The 23,664-nt window shown below is 42.3% G+C and overlaps 1 protein-coding gene across 6 annotated transcripts in view; it reads right to left on the reverse strand.

Moving 5' to 3' along the window:
• Positions 1 to 23,664, reverse strand: part of ANO4 (anoctamin 4) — a 146,500-nt gene that overhangs the window by 19,563 nt on the left and 103,273 nt on the right. For all 6 annotated transcript variants that reach the window (XM_081209443.1, XM_081209446.1, XM_081209442.1 and 3 more), the window contains 9 exons: positions 17,638 to 17,744; positions 16,181 to 16,236; positions 14,378 to 14,499; positions 9,115 to 9,249; positions 8,645 to 8,741; positions 6,310 to 6,370; positions 4,557 to 4,639; positions 2,803 to 2,943; positions 182 to 346 (listed from right to left, as the gene is read on the reverse strand). In XM_081209443.1, coding sequence (XP_081065569.1) covers positions 182 to 346; positions 2,803 to 2,943; positions 4,557 to 4,639; positions 6,310 to 6,370; positions 8,645 to 8,741; positions 9,115 to 9,249; positions 14,378 to 14,499; positions 16,181 to 16,236; positions 17,638 to 17,744 — 967 coding nt within the window. The remainder of the gene's footprint in view (positions 1 to 181; positions 347 to 2,802; positions 2,944 to 4,556; positions 4,640 to 6,309; positions 6,371 to 8,644; positions 8,742 to 9,114; positions 9,250 to 14,377; positions 14,500 to 16,180; positions 16,237 to 17,637; positions 17,745 to 23,664) is intronic.

Raw genomic sequence — 23,664 nt, forward strand, 5'->3', positions numbered from 1 at the left:
TTAAACTTGTAGTTGTTGCATTATTTATTTAGAATTTTACTGAAAGTCCTTTCAAATAACATGTTTTCTGAATAGGCTAGAGCTGAATTTGACCATTAAAAAAAAGTTGAAATGCATTATTCTTTTTTAAAAAAGGACAAAACTGTTTGAAATGTACTCCAATATTATTATCTCTACTTACAACATTCAGTAGCATGATGATGCAAAAGTTGATGCATACAGCAGTCCCGGTAGTTGCAACCTGAGAGTTATTCCTGATTAAAGCCCATTTAAAGGCAGCAAAAGTGCTGACAGTCACGACACGGTAAATAACGATGCCAAAAACAGCAGCAATCACCACACAGATCTAAGAAAAACAGATAGAACAGACTAAAAATCAATCCACTAATAATACATTTCCTCCTGTAATTGTCAAGAAGTGAAGGCTAAATCCAAACATTCCAGGGATGACCCAGAAATGTATTCTGATTTTCTCAAGAAGTTTGAGACACTGGTGGTGTATGATATGTGTAGGCTATGGGACAATTCTGAAAGCTACTTGTTCTTCTTGCATGTTGGATTGCTTCCACATTTTAATAGAATGTCATCTTCTTGTCCTGTGTCCAAAATACCAAGTCTGCAAAAAGCCAATTAAATCTAGCCATATAATTTCTTCTCCATACAAGTCCCAAATTATTACAATTAAACACCAGCACCATCGTTATCTTAATCACATAGAGGGCTTTCTAGACTGTGGTGTCCCTGACATGGAAGACCCTCCCCAAGGAGGCTTAGCTGCTATCTTCTTCGAGATGTCAAGGATAAACTTCCCAATTTGCCCAGCATTATTTTAGCTTTGCTGACTGCTCAGTTACCCATTGTTTCAAATGTATTACAGCTGGGTGTCCCCCCCTTTAATGAACTATAGGTTTGTTTGCTGTTGTTTTTAAAAAGAAGTGTCTGTAAGGCACTTCCTATTTATTTTATAATGAAAAAGTGTACATACATTTTTTGAACTAAATAAATAACATGTGCCCACTTTTCCACTCTGTTTTCAAAATACAGGGTAGAGCCTATGCCTTGGAAGGAACTTGAAACAATGCAAAATATGCCATAACCAGAATTGCAACATTCAAGCTGCAATCCTATACAAACTTACCTGGAAGAAAGCCCCCACTGAACTCAATGGGGCTGTCTTCTGAGTAGATATCTATAAAGGATTGCAGCAACAAATTTGCATTTCTCTAGATGGGAACTTCATTTTTCTCTTCCTCGCAACAGCAAAGTTACTTAGGCTTTGGGAAGTCCTTTCAGAATGTTGACAGTTTCACACTTTTTATCTGAAGGGTTCAACTAGGCTTTGTTTCAGCAAAGCAATTAAACTAACAGTTGCTTAATTGCTTTTCTGATTAAGGCCAATTTAGAAACATGCTCAGCTGTTCTGCTGAAGTGAGGCCTTATGCTGAGCACACCCAAACCTCTTATGATGACACCATGATGTCCGCTTCTTCTCAGAGGAGTCAATTAACACTAATGCTCAACGAAAAGAACTCAGGTCTCAAATGAGATCTTCGAAGAACTAAGTGAATACCACTGATATAGAAATGGTCTCTAGTCCATTGAGTAGGCTCAAGTGTATAATGTTTGCAAAGTGCTTTGAGACCTTCAGATGATGAAGTACTTACTTAAATGGAAAGCATTATTACTGTCAATATGGGAGATGAAGCAACAAAAGCAAGGACAGAGTGGTTTGCTGAACTTCATTTCCTAGTACACAGAACAAAGCAAGCAAGCCCTCTGGCTTTTGACCCTTAGAGAAGCACTTCAGCTTGTAAACTTTAGAAAACCCATTAATGACTGTGGTTACAATTACTATTACATGGCAGCTTGAAACACCCATCTACTTCCTTGCAAGAAAACATTCTGTTTTGGGCTCTTTTAATGCTGAAATGCCTTTACAAAATGTAGTCCAGCTATTTAAGAATAAGTAAAAAATCACCACTTCAGAAAATTGTGATCAAGTATTAAAATTGAAATAGCGAATTGTTTATCAATAATCCTCAAGCCAATCCTCTTCAGTAACACAACTAAAATTAAGGTTGGCTTACTCACAGTCCTGAAAAAGAAACATTAAATTTACGTTACACACAAATCCTTAATACAGCCATTCCAAACCATGACGGTTTTCCTATGCATGAATATATTCAAGGACAGGGAAATGGGCTTGTCTGCGTCATGTGAATTGCCCAGGCAACTGTCTTAAAATCTGGGAATGCAAGTGGGCTGCCTCTTCAACAAATTAGGCACATTTTCTTTCAAGATCAAATCAATATTATTTTGATCTGTTGTTGCAGGGCCCCTAAAAGGCCGGTGCCTCTTCTGCCTATTTGGTAATCCAGCACTGAATGCATCATGCTCTAAAGTAACCTAATGTGTCCTGTACATAATGTGTCCTGCACGTAAGGTAGGCAGGAATATGTGGTGGAGTAATTTGAATGTGAAATCTCCTGTCTTTATACTAGAGTGGCATAGTCTCATGAGTACAGTACTGTATCAGTTGCTTTTTCTGAATATGTTAGTAACACCTAAGTTTTCCAGTCAGCAGAACCTTCTGGCAGGTAAAAGTTTCAGGAACAGCATGCTAAAATACCTTTATACAATGGTTGCTTATAAAACAACTGTGTCAGACCGTGACACAAACCATTTTAAACACCAGGAACAGCTTAATATTATGGAATTAATCTATGAACTCCCCCCATTTTGCTAACAGAGATGAGAAAGTCTAGTTTTGAGACAATTCAAAAGGAATTATATTTTTCAAACCATAAAAAATATTCCAGATGCAGAAACAATAATTCTGCTGCATTTATCTGCAAATGCTTGATAAGGCTCCGGTTTTCCAGATATGGGATTCATTCGTTCTTTCTTGGAGTACTTGGCTTCAAACTGGGGCCTTATTTCTTCCTAAAGAACATGAAAAAATTTAAATATAGAATTAGACAAAGTCCTGTACAGGAAGCCCCAGGTTATCAGAATTTTGTCAATATTACATGATTTAATTTAACATGAAAAGCAGTTGGGATATATCTGCTGAGTAAATGCTTTCTGCTGCTGCCAGAAACTAAGGGTTTTCTATAGTACTGGAATTCCTTCCTGAGGATAAAAAATATTACTTAGCAAGGGAGTCAGAACTGTAGGATCACCTTTAGGATCATAGAATCATAGAGTTGGAAGAGACCACAAGGGCCATCGAGTCCAACCCCCTGCCAAGCAGGAAACACCATCAGGATCACCGTCTCTTCCCAGATTCTGCCTCCAGGTGGAATTACACAAGCTAGAAAGATACAAGCAACATACTGAACAGACTAACTTTGGTCTGTGTGATCCTGAATAAATTCTGGATTGGGCTGCTGCCAATGAGGGAAACAGGAATGTCACAATCCACAGCTAAAAATTAAGCTCTGTGGTAAATTAACTTATTTATCCCTATGGACAAAGCTATTAAAAGATGTGTGAAGAAGATTCACAAGATCACACCAGCAAATTATGTAATATGCTCTGCTGAGTAAGATGAGAGGATTGATAGCAGATGCTAGCAATTAATAGAAGCTTCAATAAACTTAATTCCATTATATACCTCTGCAGAAAATGAAACAGCTGTTCTGTTTCTGGCAAGGAGTGTTGTATTTACTGAGTAAAGTATCCCTGACCCAGATTAGGTCTTTGTGCCCTCCACAAATCAGCCTACTGACATATTGTAGGCTCAAAACAAGTCTCCTGTAAGCCACCATTTCTTAGGTGGCAAGAAAATAGCCCCTATCTACTAGACATGCCAGTTTTTCATGTAAAAATTATCTGCACGGAGAAGCACTCAGCCATGCAAATCCCCCACCTTTATTCGAATACTGGAACAGCCTTACAGTGATTTAGCAAGTTGCAAATGAGTACCAGTCCCACACTTCTCTCTCTCCCCTTGCATATAAACTGCTTCAGTCCTGGTCTGTTTAAACTAGACTTCCTGGTTACATCCAAAGCAGGGAACTCTGGTTTAATGTAAGTTTACTAACCAGTACTGATTGGTAAACTGGTACTGAAGCAGAGTTCACAATTTTGGGTATGACAGGGAATTGTGGTTCAAATACAACAGGGTGGAAGGGCCAAAGACAGTATGTAAATGAGGTGAGGGAAGGACAACTGCAGAATCCCGATGTCCTTTCCTGGCTTGCTAAACCATGGTTTGGCAAGCTGATATCCTTATACCCAGCATACAGGCTTGCCACCTCAGGAAGAAATACGTCTAAGACTTCACAAAGTTGCCTCACTTTGCCTGTACAGCTGCCAATCAATTTTATTTTGGGAATTGTTGCTTGGCTGATTTCATCCACCTGCTGTGTCAGTGACTCAGCTAATGTAAAATGCCATGGCCTAGAAAGGCTCTGGAAAGGATGGAAGGGAATCAAACTCCATGCTGGGATAAGTCTCTTTCTTTCTCTAACGCTGAATCTGTATTTTGAAGCCAACTTAACTAAATATTCTTGCTACTCTCACTGGTAAAGCAGCAGCATAGACATACAAACCTCCTCTTCTTCCCAGTCTATCAAGTCCCAGTCGTAGGCAATTACTGCTCGTCTTCTTTTCCAAAACTCCAGGAAAACAGTTGCTATAGTAGAGAAATGGAAAGAAATATTAACAAAATACCACATTAATTTATTTATCATCTCATTGTAGTTGAATAAGGGTACATTTTATTTTATCGTGCAAACAGACATATTTTATTTTGAGGAGCAAAACGTACTACTTTTGTAAAACCATGTCCTATGTGAATAATGCTTAAGCAGTCAACTTACTTCTCAGTGTTAAAAATAAGTAAAAATAAACAATTTTTAAACTGCAACAGGTGACCAAATGAGAAATTCTGTGATGGCTGTGTACTCCCTCCTTTCCAGTTTGGAAGTACACCTCTTGATTCTAAAGATTAACACACTACTACATTGAGAGATTTTCAATCAAACATATCACTGAAAATCTATTACCTGAATTCTGTATCTGGAATATCACACTCACACTGAAGACATGGAGAAACCCACACCAGTACAAAAGCAGCCCGAAGAGATGCCTTGCCCATCCTGATCCTTGCCTTGACCCCCAACTCTCTCCCACCACTCCCAATCCACAGAAACAGATGAGAAGCCCAAACTTGCTAGAGGAATGCCCATTTGGCAGCCAGGCAGCGCTATTAGCAGGGAACTATTGTGGTGGGGAGAGTCTAATCTACCCAGGACGGGGGGGGGGGACACAACTGCAAGCCATCACCCAGCTTACAATAACGATCCTGCAGAGGACCAGATGGAGCAGGGCTAGGTAACATGTGCTCATCTAGGCATTACTGGACTGCAACTCCCATCAACTCTGACCATCACTTATGCTGATTGGGACCAATGGGAGTTGTAGTCCCAGGAAGGCCACAGGCTCCCTAGTCCTGCACTTGAGGAAGTGACTATGTAAGTCCCTCAGCCTTCTCTGAACTTTTGCTCAATAGTTCCCTTCAGCGCTCATTAATGTCCCAGCTCTAACTCTTTTTGGGCGTTATTCACGAATGACATTGGAACATAGGAGGCTGTCTTATACTGAGTCAGACTCTACATATATCTAATTCAGGGTTGTCTCTGCTGACTGGCCATGGCTCTCGAGGCTTTCAGACAAGACTGCTTTTCAGTCATAGCTGGAGATACCAGGAAGTGAACCTGGGATCTTTCCCATGCAAAGCATGTGCTCCACCATTGAGATTTGGCCCCCTCCCCTGCAAAGCACACCATCTAAATCCTGAAGATCTAATATTGTTCCTGAAATAAATGTTGCGTCTGGACATTATCGCTTGAGCAAGGATTTGACTGTGTTTGGCCACAAAGGCCATAAATTCTGCAGAGCCTTTCATCTCAGCCGGATATCAGACAGAAAGAGCTTTATTCTTTCAGAAAACATGAACATTTGCTACTTTCCAGAACATAAATCCTCTACATTAACAGGATTGTGGACTATGTTGGCAGACAACTGACTGAGTGCCAAGGGCCACATTGAAACATGTTGGTGTTGTTAATTTAATATTGAGTTCAAGTTATCAGTAGTCTCTGAAAAGCATGAGCATGAACATGATGAACAAACGCGCAGTCTGGAAACTTTCTAAATTAGAAAGCGTGACCTACAAATGTGTGTGGGGTGGAACAGTGAAATGAGCCCAGAGCACCATTAAAATCATCAACTATTTATAACAGAATAAGATTTTTAAAAACAAAAAAGTACTGACATAACCTACCTTTAAAGAGAACTTACCCCACACTGCCATGAAAACAGCAAAAAACACAGTAGCCCCATTGTCAAAAAGATGCGTTACCTGTGAAAAGACAATCAGGTCCAGCCATTCATTTTAAATATTCTATTCAAAACTATCATTTTCCATTGTGTAAAAAATACTCAGGAAATTTGCTTAAACTGCAAAGGGTTAGGCCTAATATCAGGATAACAAACATTTATTAGGAGAAGTTTCCAATATGCTTATGATTTGGCTATCAGTCAGCATCGCCCTTGAGCCAGTGCCACCAACTGGACTCATACACTTCAGCCCTGACTGGGCCAGGCGAGCTGGGTAGCACTTCCAGAGACCACCTTCTTCACAGGAACAGGTCAAAGTGCTGTGGACTCACAGCTTAGAGTTGTGAGCACCGGATTCACTTCCACAGGTAGACAGTCGTCGCACAGCAGAGTACAGCAGAGCATAAACGACTCGGAGAGCAGCTCTGTAGAATATCTTGTTTATTCTATCTACAACTATCATACAAACTATATACAGAGCTAAATGAGGTCTAAACATAAATGAATGCTGAACTGCACTGAGTGTCTGCAGCTGCTCTTAGCAGCAACCTTATCTCTACACACGATCTCTAACACTCAGTCTCTCTCTCTCTGACACACTGACTGACTGACTGATTGATGTGGTGCTGGAGCTGAATAAGTAGAGAGCAGAACACCGCCCCCTCCTCTCTGGAAAATCACCAGACTCATCAGGAGATTCTTGGATATGGGAGGGGTGAAATCTCCTCAAGCCAACCCTTGGGTATGTTTTTACAACCAGACCACTATTGCCACATGTCAGCCTGTTGGTAGCCTACAGTAATATATTCCTCTTTGTACGAGCCTTTCGGAAATCATGCAGTCATTAAGCTATCAAAGGGAAATCTGCTTGAACTGTTCTCCTGAGGGAAAAAACATAAGACCCTGACATACAGGCAAGCAATTAATTACACTGAGAAGATATATGTGAATTAAAAGCTCAAGACACAAGTGTCAGCTGCACAAAAAGACCTCATCAGACCATCATGCAGATTGGCTACATTTCTTGCTATCATACGAAGAGTTACATGACTGCAGAGAAGAGGCATGCTTCCGTGATTTATTTTAGAATGCATAAAGCTCACAAAGGAAAAGTACAGAATTGCACCATTGAACATTAAGTGTAAGGCTGTGCACTAGATCCAAGCCAAATTCGAGCTATCTGGACGGATTTGGGCCTATCCCAGTTGAGCTGAGACAGTCACAGACCACTGAAGGTGGTGTTGGATTACCCAGGGGAAACTGGGGCTGTCACGGAGTGGACATCAGGCAGGAAGGAGAAACATAATTCTGAAGGAGAGTGCCATGGGGGATTTGGGGCTTACCTTCCCCCTCTCTCCTGGCTGGGGGTGAGTGTGAAAGAATAATAGCCAATCTAACCTTGTAGCAAGATCTGGGAGCACAGAGAGGCCTTATTCTGCTCTATGTGAAAATCCAGTGCTATGGCACTGGGAAACTTCCTTAAAAACCTAAGGAGAACCACTATCTATTGGAGGGTTAATGTTGTGAGCCCTTTCTACTTATACTCACACTGTATATATATGTAGATAAAACCATATAGAGACACCAGAGTTTGTAGTGACCTTCATTCCAAAGCAGGGTTTTTTAACCTGTGGTTCACAGACCCTTAGGGGGTCTATGGATGAGCTTCAAGGGGTCCATGAAACAGAAAAACCCAGAAAAAAATAAGTTCAAGGGGTCCATAGCTTTCATCAGATTTTCAAAGGGGTCCGTGACCCAAAAAAGGTTAAGGACCATGCTTCTAAACTAGGAAACTAGGCCTGAGGTATGGACTGTCACTTCAAAGTTCCTCAGTGTTCAGAGGCTGAGGTGAACAGTCGGTATGTTATAGTGATTAGAGTGTTGGGCTGGCATCTGAGAGATCAGAGTTCAAATCCCCATTCAGTCAGGAAGCTCACTGACCTTGGGCCAGTCACTGCCTCTCAACCTAACCTACTTGACAGGGTTGTCGTGGGGAATAAATGAGGGAGGGGAGAACCATGTGTGCCACCTTGAGATTGGAGGAGAAAAGGTGGGATGTAAATTAAATAATATTTTTAATGTAACAATATCATAGTTGGTCCTGCTTCTATTAGTAATACTTTAATTTCCTAAGCAGAGGCATCACCCTTGAAGGAGTTGCACTCATTTGCACCAAAGTTAAATTTAAATAATTTGGAAGTTTTAAGAAAGCAAACAATGTTTTTCATGGTACTAAATAAAACACTGTTGCTGGAATGAAGTCAAAAGCATTTTCAATAAAAAATAAATAAATTACCTTGGCATAAACACAGCTGTCGGACAACCTCATGAAGGGGCAGTATTTATCACATATAGGGCACATTATAATCTCTGTAGCTTGGCAGACTTCTTTACTGGAAAAGAGAAGAGATCATGATTAATAGCTCAGTTTATAACTAACATGCTTCAGAGTGCTTTCATAATTTGGGCAGTGGAGTAGTGAGCAGGAGAAAAAGAGAACAAGCCTAAAACAAGCCATTTTTTTTTACTTCAGAAAAAGTTAGTAGTAGTAGTAGTAGTAGTTGTTTAAGAGCTGCTAAGGAGGGTAAAACAAAAGATCAGAACAACACTGGTGTGTGGGAATGTTAAATAGCAACTTAATACATTTATTTATTGAATTGAATACATTTATTTCAGCTATTTGTACAATAATTAATCACTAAAGACCTCCATGCAATGCTTGCTTATATCAAATACACTAGTATACATGTTTTGTTTTCACTTCACCTGACTTGGCAGTGGTTCAATGTGGCTACTCCATACAAAAAGACAAAGAGTCCAACGAAGGCAGCTGGGAAGAGCATTCCTGTATACCAGCCTAACCAGGCAAAGTACAAGCCAATTTTCTCACCAAAGTACCGTCTGTCAAAAACACAAGGCAACAAAGTTATGAAGACATCTTTAATAGGATTGAACACAGGTTCTTAACATAAAAGTATATTATTCAGAGACTCATAAGAATGACATTTTACTTATATTAAAAACAAGGGGCAATTGTTGGGCTTTGAATGGATGGTTCATCAGGTCTCTAAGTTAAAACCCAGCCAACGTATCTACTTGCATTAACTCCACACCTTGTATTTTGTACTGTACAATGTCTTTTTGTGGGGCAGGTTGGCATGTTCCAGTGATCTTCCTTGAAGTTCAGGCTTTACTTGCCAAATGCAGTCAATTTGTTTTTGTATTCCTCTGTCAATCAGAAGGTCCCTTGGGTCTTCCGACTGAACTGATAAACTTGTAACCGTAATGTGGTCTTTTGTGACAAGGACAGCAGGTTGGCAGTGTAAAAACAACACTGGCAACAGCTGCAAATCTGTCTTTGCTGCATGAGAGAAACTTCTGGCCTAATTGTTTGGCTGACATACTGAATAGCAATCTGGGTTCGCTCCAGTGCAAAAGAAAAGTTAAAGTCTATGGGATTTACATGGCCTACATGAATCCAAGTCTATAATTTAAAACTGTAAAGCAAAGTAGAAGCAGAACACTCAGCTAAGATTTATTTATACTGCTGTTCTCCACTCCCTAGGATAGGTGCTTTTTTATTTTTTTTGCTCTCTTGTTTCCTTCAGTACTTGAAATCCCTGCCCAGTCCTGCAGCTGCAAGAAGCAGTGCACACATTGTGACTTCTGATACCAATGAGCAGCTGCTTCCAAGACACCAAATGATGCCAGTGTTAATTTGTGCATTGCAAAAGGACGAGGAGCGGGTGTACCAAACTGCTCTCTGTGTATGAATGGGATCCACAGGGCCTCTTCACTTGTAGTTTTCAAAGAGCACAGCCAGTAATGGTTTTATTGGCATGCTTTATGTGAACATTGACACAGCTAAACAGTATCATTCACATCATGCTACCATTAAAAAAAACTGACATCACCACTGGCAGAACAGTAATTCAGACTGTACTGAGGATGATCAGATCAATAGTTCCATCTCTTTGCTCTCCCAGCCCTGTCAGATATGACTGTTGGGTATTATTACTGAGAGATGCTGAAATGCACTTTAGCCACCCAAAGCCAGAAGAACAATCAAAAGAGAATGACTGAACTTCATGGGATCATTCTCACTTCCCATGAGACCTGCTTTGGCAACTCTGCCTCATTCCTACCCGTTCCATCAGATTGATGCCTAACACACACATAAGCACTAAGGGGCTGCGTAACCATGTTGCCCACATAAGCCTGTTCAGGACGTACTATATGCTTGAAGAGGCTCTGGGGGAAAGTGCTGTCTGGTGCGTGTCCTGCATCAGTAGCTACCTGGCAGCAGACACTGCCAGTTCTCTGACCAGCCTAGGTGGCTGGATCTACCTGCCATTTACATTTCCCACATAGTGACATTCTAAAGCTTGATAGCTAGATCCAGCTCTCTGACGTTTGGAGTGCTGGGCTGGATTTATTTATTTAATGGTGGTCCTGGGTATTTGTCAACAGTGGGCCCTGTGAGTGGGTTATCATGCTGCCCGAGAATCCCAGAAACTGATACTAGGCATCAATTCACACTGTGAAGAGCAGGCGGACCTTTTTCCCCAGGGCTGCATTCTGTAATAGGTAACCTTCGGGAGGAGGGGCGTGTCACATGCCAGTGGTGTGCTAGCCAGAGGCAAAAGCAAGCAGAGAAACAAATGAGATTCTCATATTTGTACAATAGGCTACATTCCAGGCATGCAGAAGCCAGAGGTTTCCAACACCACCCTCAGTACTTCTCCATCCTCTAATCAAGCAAGCAAGAGACATCTTCACAGTTCAAAGATACATTCTAGCCAGGCTAATGCAACTGAGGAAGATGAGCAAGGAGTAAAGGGGTCCAGTCTGGGGAGCTGGAGTGTGGCCTGAGAGAGTCCCGTGGGCAGGACAGAGGCTTGGAGGGTCCCTGAAGTTCCCCACCCCTGGTGCAAAGTATGTATGAACTAGGGATGGGGAGAACCACAGCAGCAGACCCCACTCCCAACCTGTGTGCATTTAACTTAATGCCTGCATAGAGTCAATACATGTCTGCCAAGACTTTTTGCAGTTGTTCGGTTAAGCTGTTCAGGCTCCCCACTACACCCCACCAACTGCACACAGTTTGCATGTCTTCCCATAGTAATCTGTCACTTCCTATTCTGTATGTGCCAAAGGGCTTTCAAAGATCAAGCACCACGGACAGAGCTCAGTTATCATACAATGCAGTATCTGTCAAAGAAAACCAGCTCAGAAACTGAGTATATTAACACTTCCTAACCAGTACCTTGGCTAATATTACAAACCCGACACATCATCCCTGGTCTGACACAAACATGCACAAAATTATGCAGACATCAACAGATGTCGTCTGCTCTGGAAATGTCTTAATTGCCAAGTTGATAGTGCTGCCAGCAGGCAGACAACTCATTCATGAGGCTATAGGTGAGCTACTGATAGGCTCTAACATTTAGGAATGACTGCTCTGCTGCAGACCATAACATGTGTAATTTCAAGTGAGGAAATGCAGCCAATTGAAAGAGCAATTAGTTTTTATACCCTTTTGGGTGTTTTTGTTTGTTTGTTTGATTTGGAGCTTTTCCTGCAGTAACCTGTAAACCAATTTCAGGTGGAGATCATAAAGAGATCATCCAGAACCTTTAACGTAAGTTTTTGATACATGCTTTATAGAGAAACTACACATCACAGCATCCCATGGGGACATCTACTCAGAACTGTGCAGATCATTCACACACATTGTTTCCTTGCTTCTTTCTGGCAACTTTAGTGGCCAGCTGGTGTAATTAAACCAAAATTAATGACTGTTGAATGTGCCAGATTAATGGCACTGCAGAATTAAGACTTCAAATTTATTGCTAGAGAAAACAGCAGTTGTACAAGCTTTCCCAGTAACAATGGAACTTGAATATGATCTAGTAGTATTCACCAGTGAAGAGAATACAGGGCGGTTTATTAGCTGCTTTAATGCCTTGGTATCTCTGAATAGTGCCTGTGAGATCATGGACTGGGTAATGGGTATCATACAAGAACTCCCACAAGGGGCCACAGGAACTCTGCAAACATACATCTTGATTCACAATAGGTGGTTTGTGTACATAATGCATTCAAACTTTTATTGGGGCAGCAGGGAATCTTAAATCTTGGTATTTCATGAAAATCTCAGCTTCTTCTTTCCACATAAAAAACTTCAAGCCTGGTACTCCATGGCCAAACTTGCACTGAAACTAAAGCAAACTAAAGGGAGGATTTCAAGTGTGCTGTGTTGCGTGATCTTGAGTATGTGCCATTGTCACATGTCCCTTGAACTCTGGATACCAGGAGATATGAAGATTTAACCATGCTCCTCAAGTCTGATGGATATATACCTTGGGTAGTGGCACAGATGACCAGAAACAAATGCCACTACTAGAGCAATTTGCTTGTTTCTGAAGCAACTTAGTCACTATAAGCACTTATCTCTGTTTTTCTAGACTAATGGAGAAAAAGAATCAATATTGTGACATGAAGAAAGCCAAGTAAACAGAAAACAAAAAGATGGACTGCAGCAGCTTAGAGACTAATTAGTGTCATAGAACAATGTATATTTGCAGCTACAAATGATTTTCAAAAATTACTCCTGAGCGACCCAGAATCTTAGTCATCTACTAAGGCAGAACTCTGAAGTTACGTAACTCTTAGCTTTTACAGAGTAATGCATTTGGAAAATGGTCAGTGTGCCCAACATTATTAGGCTGCCAAATTCTGTATGCCCCAAGAAGACCCTTGTGAGATTTCTAGGCTAGGTATTTTAAAAAGCACCCTTGGAATAAGGTGAAAGATTTCAAAAGGAAGAGAACTTCAACAGTGATTTAGGAATCAAATCATGTTGTGGTTTGTTGTATTTTCCAGACAGGACAAGCACCAGGTTTGAAAGGAGCCCCTCTATTAGTATGCCTTGGCAGGGGGCAGTAGAGCTTGGACCATGTTCTGAACATCTTGGGTGGATGGGTTTAGCTGCCACTTAAATTTTTCATAATGATATATTGCTGCTCTGTGACCTTATGGGAAACTAATATGATGGCTGGGAGCAGCTGCCCAATACAGCCTGGAGCACTGCACTGGGGGGGGGGGGGGTTGGGGGGGGAAGGGTGTCCAGGGCACATGTAAGCAGTGGTCCCTGATGGGCCACTATGATCCTGGCATATGCCCCAATATGCCTGGTACTGACACCAGATCTGTTTGCAGAAAAAAATGCAGTCCAAGAGCAATCTCCTATTGTTGTTGTTATTCATTTAAAATTATTCTCCAAAATAACTTCATATAGTTACAAATATACTTTTTATCAACCCAACATTTCCTGCAAAATATTTACATTTTTTTTCATTTAGGAAATCAGTTTTAAAAACAAACGCAGAGAAAGCAAATCTCCTAGCAGTTGCTATATTTTAGAAAATGTGTTACTGCTGTACTATATCATTTGCAGACTTTCAGACACCATTCTCAGTTACGGTATCTTCAGCCACACTTTACTCTTAAGCATTGGTGGTGGTCTATTCACCTGCAATGCAGATGCAACAGCGGTGATGAAGGGCTGGAAGGGAGGTTGGCCATAGTTCATCTTCAGCATTTATATGCTGGCATACTAAGTCTCTTATAGTTGGGATGTAAGCCACAACTTTTAACTAAGGATATTGGGTGGACACTTTGTGACTTCATACTGCAGTCCTTAACTGGGCAAGATGCCATCTGGGGTGCCAATGTGGGTTTTTTAAGTGCCAGAAATCTAGTTGTTGTGACTATAGGAAAGGGTAATACTTAGCACAAGTCTATGATTCAACACATACTATAGTAGTTACTCAGGGTTTCGGAAAGTGGTCCCCTCTCAGCCCTATCTGGAAGTGTCAGGGATTGATCTTAGGAGCTTTTTCACGCAATATATGTGCTCCACCAGTGCATACCAGCCCTTCTCTGCCACTTAACAAGCTGATTTAATTCATCCAAATACACCAAAATATTAAAAAATGAAGAACTGGTTTTTAAAAGGTTTTACCGTACAAGATCCAAAGGCTGGTATTTATACCAAGCTCCCCACGAAGCCCAGCACTCATAAAGTAGGTGCCTGTGGTTTTCTGCCCCATGAGTTCTTATGGATTTTTTACTTCTGTAACCACCCTAAAATAAAGGTAGTAAAGGAGAAATTAGTGAAGAAGTATTCATTAGAATAAGCATATTATCCATGTAAGCAAACACACACACATTCATTTTGTATTATTTTCCCACAAATAAACAGCATATTGCTATTCTTCAGATTCCAATTCCTAACCTCAGGTCTACAAACTCCCAGAAACTTTTGAAGGAAGATAAGAGCACTCAAGGGAAGCAAACCTAATCTCTGCAGTTTCTTTTCAAATGGAAGTTTTAATTTTTCTGAGCTTCCAGATAAGATCTTAGCATTAAGGTTGCATTGTATACTTCTTAGCAAAGGCGCACAAAAATTAGCCAAAAAGAACAAACAACTTTGCTGTTAGATATGTTTGTAACCTTTTCTTACATGATTGCGCAAATCCTAAAACATGTACTTTCATCTATCAGTTACATAGGATCAGTGATCACAGAACAGCTGTTTTATACCTGTTAACATTCACATGACCCTAACAACAAAGTATGGCAGGGTTTTGGAAAATACGCAGGTAACCTCACAGATTGATTACTACTGGATCAGCTCTCAAAAACTTTGTAACACTTCAGCTAATACTGCATGCTGTTGTTTACTTTCTTATGGGAACAGACAGGAAAGAACACATAATAATACCAGCACTCCTAAATTTGCATTGTTATAGTGTCACCCAGGCATGATCACTTTGGGTACAGTTGTCCTGCTGTAGGAATAAGGATACCAGAAGTTGGAGTCCACTTTGAGGAAGGCCCAGAGACCAATGCCAGGTCAAACTCCAAGGTCAAGTTTGGTAAGGGAGGGCAGTTAATGAAATAACCATAGTCCAGTCACAGGCCAAGGCCACACACACAGGAAAGTCAACACACAGCAAGACAACACAGCTGACAAGAAGCTGCAGTACAGAAGCTGCTCCAGAAACTTCCCTAAGGAACTGCAGGCATTTATCTACGAGCCTGCTAAGCCCCAATCTAGGCACACCTGGTGGTTGTCACAGCTATCTGAGGAGTTTGATCTACTAATGAAGAAGTAGCTCCTCATGAGTAGCATGTTACTCTCAAGGAAGGCTTGGCTTTCAGATGAGCACTCCACTGGTTCTGCACTTTGCTGAGTTGGTGCTCTCTTGGGCTTGGACGTGGCTCAGCTTCTAACTCTGACTTTCTATTAGGTGGGGTGCCATAAGGCCTGGTGGTTCTAATTTGGCCTTGCTGCTGCCTGGCCTAACTTCTTGTTCTCTATGGTCCCCTTCAGGGTGTACCAGGCCCTCCTCTGAGGAGGATTCCTCTAGAAGGAATTTGACATCTGTTTTGACCTCTTAAGTCACACATGGCCTCTCCTGAATCTATCAACTTCACAAAATGTGGTGCTCTCCAGATGTGACTGGCCAGTGGTCAGGGTTGATGGGAGCTGGAGTCCATCTTGGGAGAACATCGTTGCCTATCCCTGATACAAACTGTTCTCTGAAGTCTTTTAACAAAGCTCTTCTTGGAGATTTGTCAGACTCTATTGTACAATAGAACGATGGTGTGGAAATGCCTTGAGTCTCAAAGGCAAGTATTTCTACAAAATACTTGTACCCAATCCAGCAAAAAACAGGATTAATATTACTGATGATAATTATAGTGAAAGTCATCTAGAGACTATATTGTGTTTGCTAAGAAAAATAATAGGAAATAATACCTCATGAAGAGGAAATGCAGCTTCATAGGAGCCATTAGTAAGCAATCGATTCAGACCTGAAAAACAAAAATATTCAATATATAGCATGTAGGGTTGGAATGACAATAATGCATTAGAAATAATACAGTAACAGCTGAATGTTGGAAAAGGAACAGCAAATTCTTTATAACACTTTATAAAGGAGTGGTAACTGTTGCAGAGTGGTACAAGCACTTTTGAACACCCACATTTCTCAGAACTCCTTGTGAATTGCTCTTAATTTTGCTAGGATAGTTTTCAGGTATCCTATATATATCCAATCCTATCCTATCCTATCAAGTGCCTGGAAAGTTCTGGTATCTGTCTAGTAATCTTATCAAAGAATAATATGAGTGCCCGCCATGGCATCTCTTAAGATAAGGGTAGGGAACTGCACGCCCACAGCCTGAACCTGGCCCCTGAAGTCTTTTCAAAAGTGGCCTGCCAACCACTTCCCACATTCCACAGCAGTATGGGTTACATTGAACAAAGCAAACAGCAACTACCACAGTCTATCTCCAGATAAACTCTGGCATTGTTTAGGATTTTGAAGAGTGCTTCAGCATGTTCTCTGCACCACAGCAATAGCAGTTAAAACTGCAGTACTAGGATCTTCAGCAGCAATTGCAATCACTTATGCAATAACTGAGTGCTGAATTTTATTTATTTAAAATATTTGTATACTCCAATTTCATTTTTTTAAAAAAACATATATAAATATAAATATATAAAACAATAATTGACTATTACGGAAAATAGTTTAAAAGTCCAGATGACAAAAAGTCCTAGTGCTGTTGTGGTGCCCTGCCTCTTTGCCTCTGAGGAGTGGAGAGGGTGCCATTTACCTCTTCCTTGTGTCATATCCCAGTGCTGCAGTGGGAACTGAATTAGCATTTAGGAGTAGAAAGGTTCTGTGAATTTCATTTCTTTTAGTTTCCAAACTTAAATTCATTTCACATTTCTGCAGCAGATTGCGGATTTATTTTATTTTTTAAATCCTCATGAAAATCTGCATTTTAGTTCAATTTTCTCCTAATAAACACTTTTTTTTGTATGAAGTTTTGACTAATGTACACATTTTGGTGAGCGATTTCTCCTAAAATAACATGGTTTTGCTTGTTAGTTTTGTGAATATATTCATACACTTTACCCAATATATGCAATATTGTAAACCCGGTTTGGAAAACTGCATCGCAAAATTTGGGTAAGTGCAAATTTCAGAGGATGGCTGTGTTATGGTTCTCATATTGTTTCAGAAACCACAATTTTAATAGATTCATTTGCAAATGCAATTAAATTTCTTCCCCATCCTGAGCACCCTCCTCACTTTTCAGGTTGTGATTTCCCTCCCCATTAAAGCATTGGGATGTTTAAAGTTACCATCCTACTTACTTGGAGAGGCTAATAAGCAGTAAAATCTGTTGCTGACCCACACTTACCAATTTTATTTTTTCCTTCTTCGTATTTCACTCTCTGTAAAATATGATGAACAATTCTACTTCTTGTAGCGTTGTTGAAGAACGTGTCTTTGTTGTGGATGATGAAGCTATTTTTGAAAACAAGCACAAGCAAGATAGTTATTGCTCATGACAATAGAAGCAGGTGTCACTGACATCTCTGACAACTCAGCAGTAGAACGTAAGAAAAGAATTAATTGAAACACAATATGAAATTTCTGCTAAGTTGGGTTATTTGAAGGACACTGTATATGAAAGATTTTTTTAAAAATAATAATAACATGAGCTTATGGTAACAGGGCCAGCCCAAGACATTTTGGCACCTGAGGCAAACCACAAAATGCCACACCAGGGAAAAAGGGGTGAGAGCTAGATAAGGAACAAGGGCTGGGGGATAAATGTATACACAGTTTCTGCTGCCACTATGAATCCTGCTGCCTGGGGCAGCTGCCTGGGGCAGCTGCCTCACGTTGCCTCATGGGTGGGCTGGTCGTGTGGAGTTTAATCTCAATAGAGTAAATAAGCTTCAGTAAAGCAGACTTCACAAATTGGTAGATTGAACTGGACCTCTGCCTGTCCAAGGCTGTGGTCAAATGCAACAATTATGGAATTTAATGAGATGCATTATACCAGGTCAAGCTACCTTTCCATTTTGCCCAGTATTGCCTACTCAGACTGGTATCAACTCTGGCAGAGAGATCTGTCCCATCATCTGTTGCTACCTGTGGAGATTCCAGGGACAGAACCTGGGACCTTCTGCATACAAACTATGTGATCTGTCACTGAATGATGGTCCCAACCCCTATGTAAGTTCCAGGTACACTTATTTAGGAGTAAACATAATTGAATGCAACAGGATTTTTTTGAGTAAACATGCCCGGAATAGGTCTTCATACTTGTGATCACCGACTCAGACATGACAGTAGACAACATGAAAATTATGGATCCTACCAAAAATCTTGGGGTTAGGGTACAACCTCACTTCCTGGGTGCCATGGAGGACTCTCAGATGCCTAATGCAACATAAACAATGTTTATGCAAGGGATACAGTGAAACATCCAAAAGTCAGATAATGTATTTTGAATGACAGGGGATTTATTTTAATTGCGCCCGATTTTAAAAATAATAATAATAATAATAATAATAAATTTTATTTATATCCCGCCCTCCCCAGCCAAAGCCGGGCTCAGGGCGGCTAACAACAATAAAATAATCAATCAAATAATCACACAATCTAAAAATATTTCATTATAAAAATTAATTAAATCAAATTGATGGCAACCAATTAAGCAGAATTATGTGCAGGTTGCCAGAGGAGGGAGTCAGGCTGCGCCCTGACCAAAGGCCTGGCGGAACAACTCTGTCTTGCAGGCCCTGCGGAAAGATGTCAGGTCCCGCAGGGCCCTAGTCTCTTTTGACAGAGCATTCCACCAGTTTGGAGCTGCAGCCGAGAAGGCCCTGGCTCTAGTTGAGGCCAGCCTAACCTCTCTGAGGCCTGGGACCTTGAGGATGTTATTATTTGCAGACCGTAGGTTTCTCTGTGGGGCATACCAGGAGAGGCGGTCCCGTAGGTACGAGGGTCCTAGGCCGTATAGGGCTTTAAAGGTTAAAACCAGCACCTTAAACCTGATCCTGTACTCCACCGGGAGCCAGTGCAGCTGGTATAATACCGGATGAATGTGCTCTCGCAGCGAAGACCCCATAAGGAGTCTCGCCGCGGCATTCTGCACCCGCTGGAGTTTCTGGGTCAGTCTCAAGGGCAGCCCCACGTAGAGCGAGTTACAATAATCCAGTCTGGAGGTGACCGTCGCATGGATCACAGTGGCTAGGTCAGGACGAGAGAGATAAGGGGCCAACTGCTTAGCTTGGCGGAGATGAAAAAATGCCGCCTTTGTTATAGCTGTAATCTGCGACTCCATAGAGAGGGAGGTATCGAAGATTACACCCAAACTCTTAACGGACGGTGCTGGCACTAATTGCACCCCCGCAAGAGATGGGAGTTGCCCCCTCGATCCCATATCGTCCCGCCCCAGCCAGAGGACCTCTGTCTTCGAAGGATTTAACTTCAACCGGCTCCCACGTAACCATCCAGCCACAGCTTCCAGACATCTGGTCAGTGTGTCTGGGGCCGAGTCAGGATGGCCATCCATCAACAGATAGAGTTGGGTGTCATCAGCATACTGATGGCAACCCAGCCCAAAACTCCGGACAAGCTGGGCGAGGGGGCGCATAAAGATGTTAAAAAGCATCGGGGAGAGAATTGCACCCTGAGGCACTCCACACACCAAGGAGTGGCGTGATGACAATTCCCCCCCAAGCGCCACCCTCTGTCCCCGACCAGAGAGAAACGAGCGCAGCCATTGAGGGACTGTGCCCTGGATCCCCACGTCGGCAAGGCGGTGGTCCAGGAGTTCGTGATCGACCATGTCAAAGGCTGCTGACAGATCTAGAAGAATCAGCAGCCCCGACCCGCCTCGATCCAGCTGTCTGCGGAGATCATCTGTTAGGGCGACCAGAGCCGTCTCGGTCCCATGACCAGCGCGGAAGCCGGACTGGAATGGGTCCAGAGCAGATGTTTCATCCAGAAACCTACCAAGCTGTTCAGCAACCGCTCTCTCAATCACCTTACCCAGGAATGGAAGATTCGAGACCGGGCGGTAATTGGATAGATCTGAGGGATCTAATGATGTTTTCTTTAAGAGCGGACGCACCACCGCCTCCTTCAGTTCCCCTGGGAATATCCCGGTGCCAAGGGACAAATTGATGATATCCCCCAGGGGGCCCCGCACCTCGTCTGGACACGCTCTAATCAGCCATGACGGGCACGGGTCCAGAGGACAGGTGGTGGGCTTTCCAGCTTGGAGGAATCTGTCCACATCGGCTGGAGATATCCGGTCAAAGTGGTCCAATACTGGACCCGAGGACAGTCGAGGGGCCTCCAGTTCCTTTATTGTATCCAAATTGGCAGGGAGGTCATGGCGGAGCAACAGGACCTTCTCCGCAAAAAAGCTCGCAAATGCCTCACAGCTGTGTGTCAGATTGTTATTTAAATTTGGCTGTCCTTCAAGGGACGTTAAAGACCGAATTATACTAAATAATTGCGCCGGGCGAGAGCTAGCGGATGCAATGGAGGCCGAGAAGTAAGACTTCTTAGCAGCCTTCACTGCCATCTCATAGGTTTTCATAAAAACCCTATAAGATGTTCTTGAGGCTCCGTCACGGGCACCCCGCCATACTCGCTCTAGCCGTCTGAGGTCCCGCTTCATTTTCCGAAGCTCCTCGGTAAACCAGGGAGCCCGGTTTCTGCGGGGTCGCAGAGGGCGCTTAGGTGCGATCTCATCGATGGCTGCCAGGAGCTGGGTATTCCAGCCCTCAACAAGCTCAGTCAATGAGTCGCCAGGGGGAGCATGGTCCCGCAAGGCTTGACGGAATCTATCCGGGTCCATCAGCCTCCGCGGGCGAGCCCAAATCGGCTCGCCACCTAAGCAGGGTGGGGGTGGAAAGTCAATCCTGGCTTTCAGAGCGTAGTGATCAGACCATGGCACCTTCATCGAAGGAGACATGATCACATCTATACCGGCGCCAAAGATCAAATCCAGCGTGTGGCCTGCTTGATGTGTGGGGCCCGAAACAAACTGGGAGAGCCCTAGTGTCGCCATGGAAGACACCAGGTCCAGAGCCTGTGAGGAGGGAGTGGCATCAGCGTGGAAGTTGAAGTCTCCCAATACCAATAGGTTAGGGAACTCCAAGGCCCAGCCGGCCACCGCCTCCAGCAGGCCTGACAGGGTGGCTGCTGGTGCGCTAGGTGGCCGGTACACCAGCCAGACAGCCAAGCTCTCCTCGGAGCCCCACACTAGGCCAACACATTCAATGCCGGGGATCGATGGCGATGGTAGAGCCCTGAAAGAACAATCTTCCCGGATTAATACTGCCACCCCTCCCCCCCGGCCCACAGTCCGTGACTGGTGGAGGACGGAGAAACCCGGGGGCGCCATCTCTCATAACATTGCACCTTTCCTTGTTACTTGCACTTCCTAAGAGATGAGTAAAACTGGAAACTTGGAAATTTAAAAATGTTCTTGCAGTGGCTTAATAAGGCAGAATAAAGGCAATGCACCAAACTGTCATCTAAAGAATAGCCTTGAACTAACAGGACTGCAGCTGAAAGCCAGCCAATTAATTTCTTTTGATACATTCTCTGTTGGAAACTTTCCAGGTTGCAAACTTTAGCTTGAGGCCAAATGTAATGTTCCCCTTTCATAAAAGGCCACGCAACAACTCCTTGATTTACAGGAAGGTCTCCAGATGGACAAGAGTAGATTTTGGCCTTTATTGCAAGGTCATTAAGGGTCATGATGACAGGCCATTCACACAACTAACAATTGCATAAGTATTTTTAAAAAGTAAATCTGGGGCTCCCCCATTCCCGCAATACAAATAGCAGGCACATGGGGCCCAATCTGGATCAAAGCAAAGGTGCCTGCCATTTACTTTTAAAAATCACTCACACTGTTGTGTGGGAGGCATTATGTCTTGTTTGGCCTGAAGAGGTGAGCCTTGAGACAAGCAATTTAAAATTCACTGATACCAGTCTCATGCACTCACTACCTATTTGTAAGGAAATTTTGTCCCTTTTAATTCCCATCGAAGGATCTAATGTCATATGCAATAAATGTACCACAAATTCTACTAGGAAACAAAACACACCACCTTCTTTTTCTGTTATTAATTATTAGCATTCTGAAAGTCACATGCACTCCTAAAACTTCCAGGGATAAAGTAATTCAAAACTCAATCTAGTGTTACAGCTGATTTTTGTTCCTTCATTACTACATAGAATTATAGAGTTGGAAGGGACCCCAAGGGTCATCTACCCCAACTCCTTGGGATGCAGGAATCTCAATCCAACCTCTGCTTAAAATTATCCAAGGAAGGAGAGTCCATCACCTCCCAAGGGAGTCCATTCTACTGTCAAACAGCTCTTGCAGTCAGAAAGTTCTTCCTGATGTTTTCAGCTATATGATGGTGATGATTATTAACATAATATGGAAGGATTTCATATTATTGGGGGAAATTCTCATTCAGATTAAGGAGTGAGATGAGAATTGGGGGGGGGGGAATCCATGCAGAAAAGCTCAACATCAAGATTTTCAGAAAATTCCATCCATATCAAAAGAATTCCATATAAGCATTATCTGTTCATGTAAACAGGTTTTGTGCATATACAACATGAAGATAGATAGATTTTTAAATGCTGTTTGGGCAATGCTAAGAGCTACATTAAGTTTGTGTCTTAAACAGCTGGTTTAGGGATGCAGTACAAAATACAGATTTTGACTGTGATACAAACCCAGATGGGTGGGGTGTAAATAATAAAATTATTCTTATTCTTATCCAAACTTTAAAAGCATCCTCAAGTCTGCTGCTGTTTTAATTATTTTTATGCCATTTTATTGTTTTTATAAATGAATTGGAATTGTTATGTTTCTACAAAGTTATGAGCACATTTCATGCAGAAAAGCAGGACAAAATGGAATGAATTAAACAAAAATAATGAACTATTTCAAGCTGTGGTGCATTCACGTAACACATCAATACCCCTTTTAATTTGTCAACTAGAAAATGAAGTCTTGAGGAAATGATGAAATGGCTGCAATCGCTGCAATGGCTGCTTACCCCTTTCTAGGGGGCCCAGTGGTTGTGGCCCCTTGTGTTCGGCCATCCTACCTGGCAGCAGAGTGCACATGTAGCCAGCCGTTCAGGAATTCCCACGGCTGGGCCGAGAGGTGAACTGCCCGCCTCAACCCAAGTTCAAATGGGTCCATCAGAGGCCCCTACCACAGGGCTGTGCCTCACCCGGTGAGCCAGAGGAAATGATGCAAAGGGCTGCAACTGCAGCATTTGAGCAAAATTTCAAGCAGTTCAGTAGGGGTCCATCCTTACTAATATGCTGCTATCCCCAAAATAAACTGTAGCAGTATTAGTTCATCTCAAAATTTGTCTTCCTT

The sequence above is a fragment of the Podarcis bocagei genome (assembly GCF_964188305.1).
Source record: "Podarcis bocagei genome assembly, chromosome: 10".
Taxonomy (NCBI): Eukaryota; Metazoa; Chordata; class Lepidosauria; order Squamata; family Lacertidae; genus Podarcis; species Podarcis bocagei.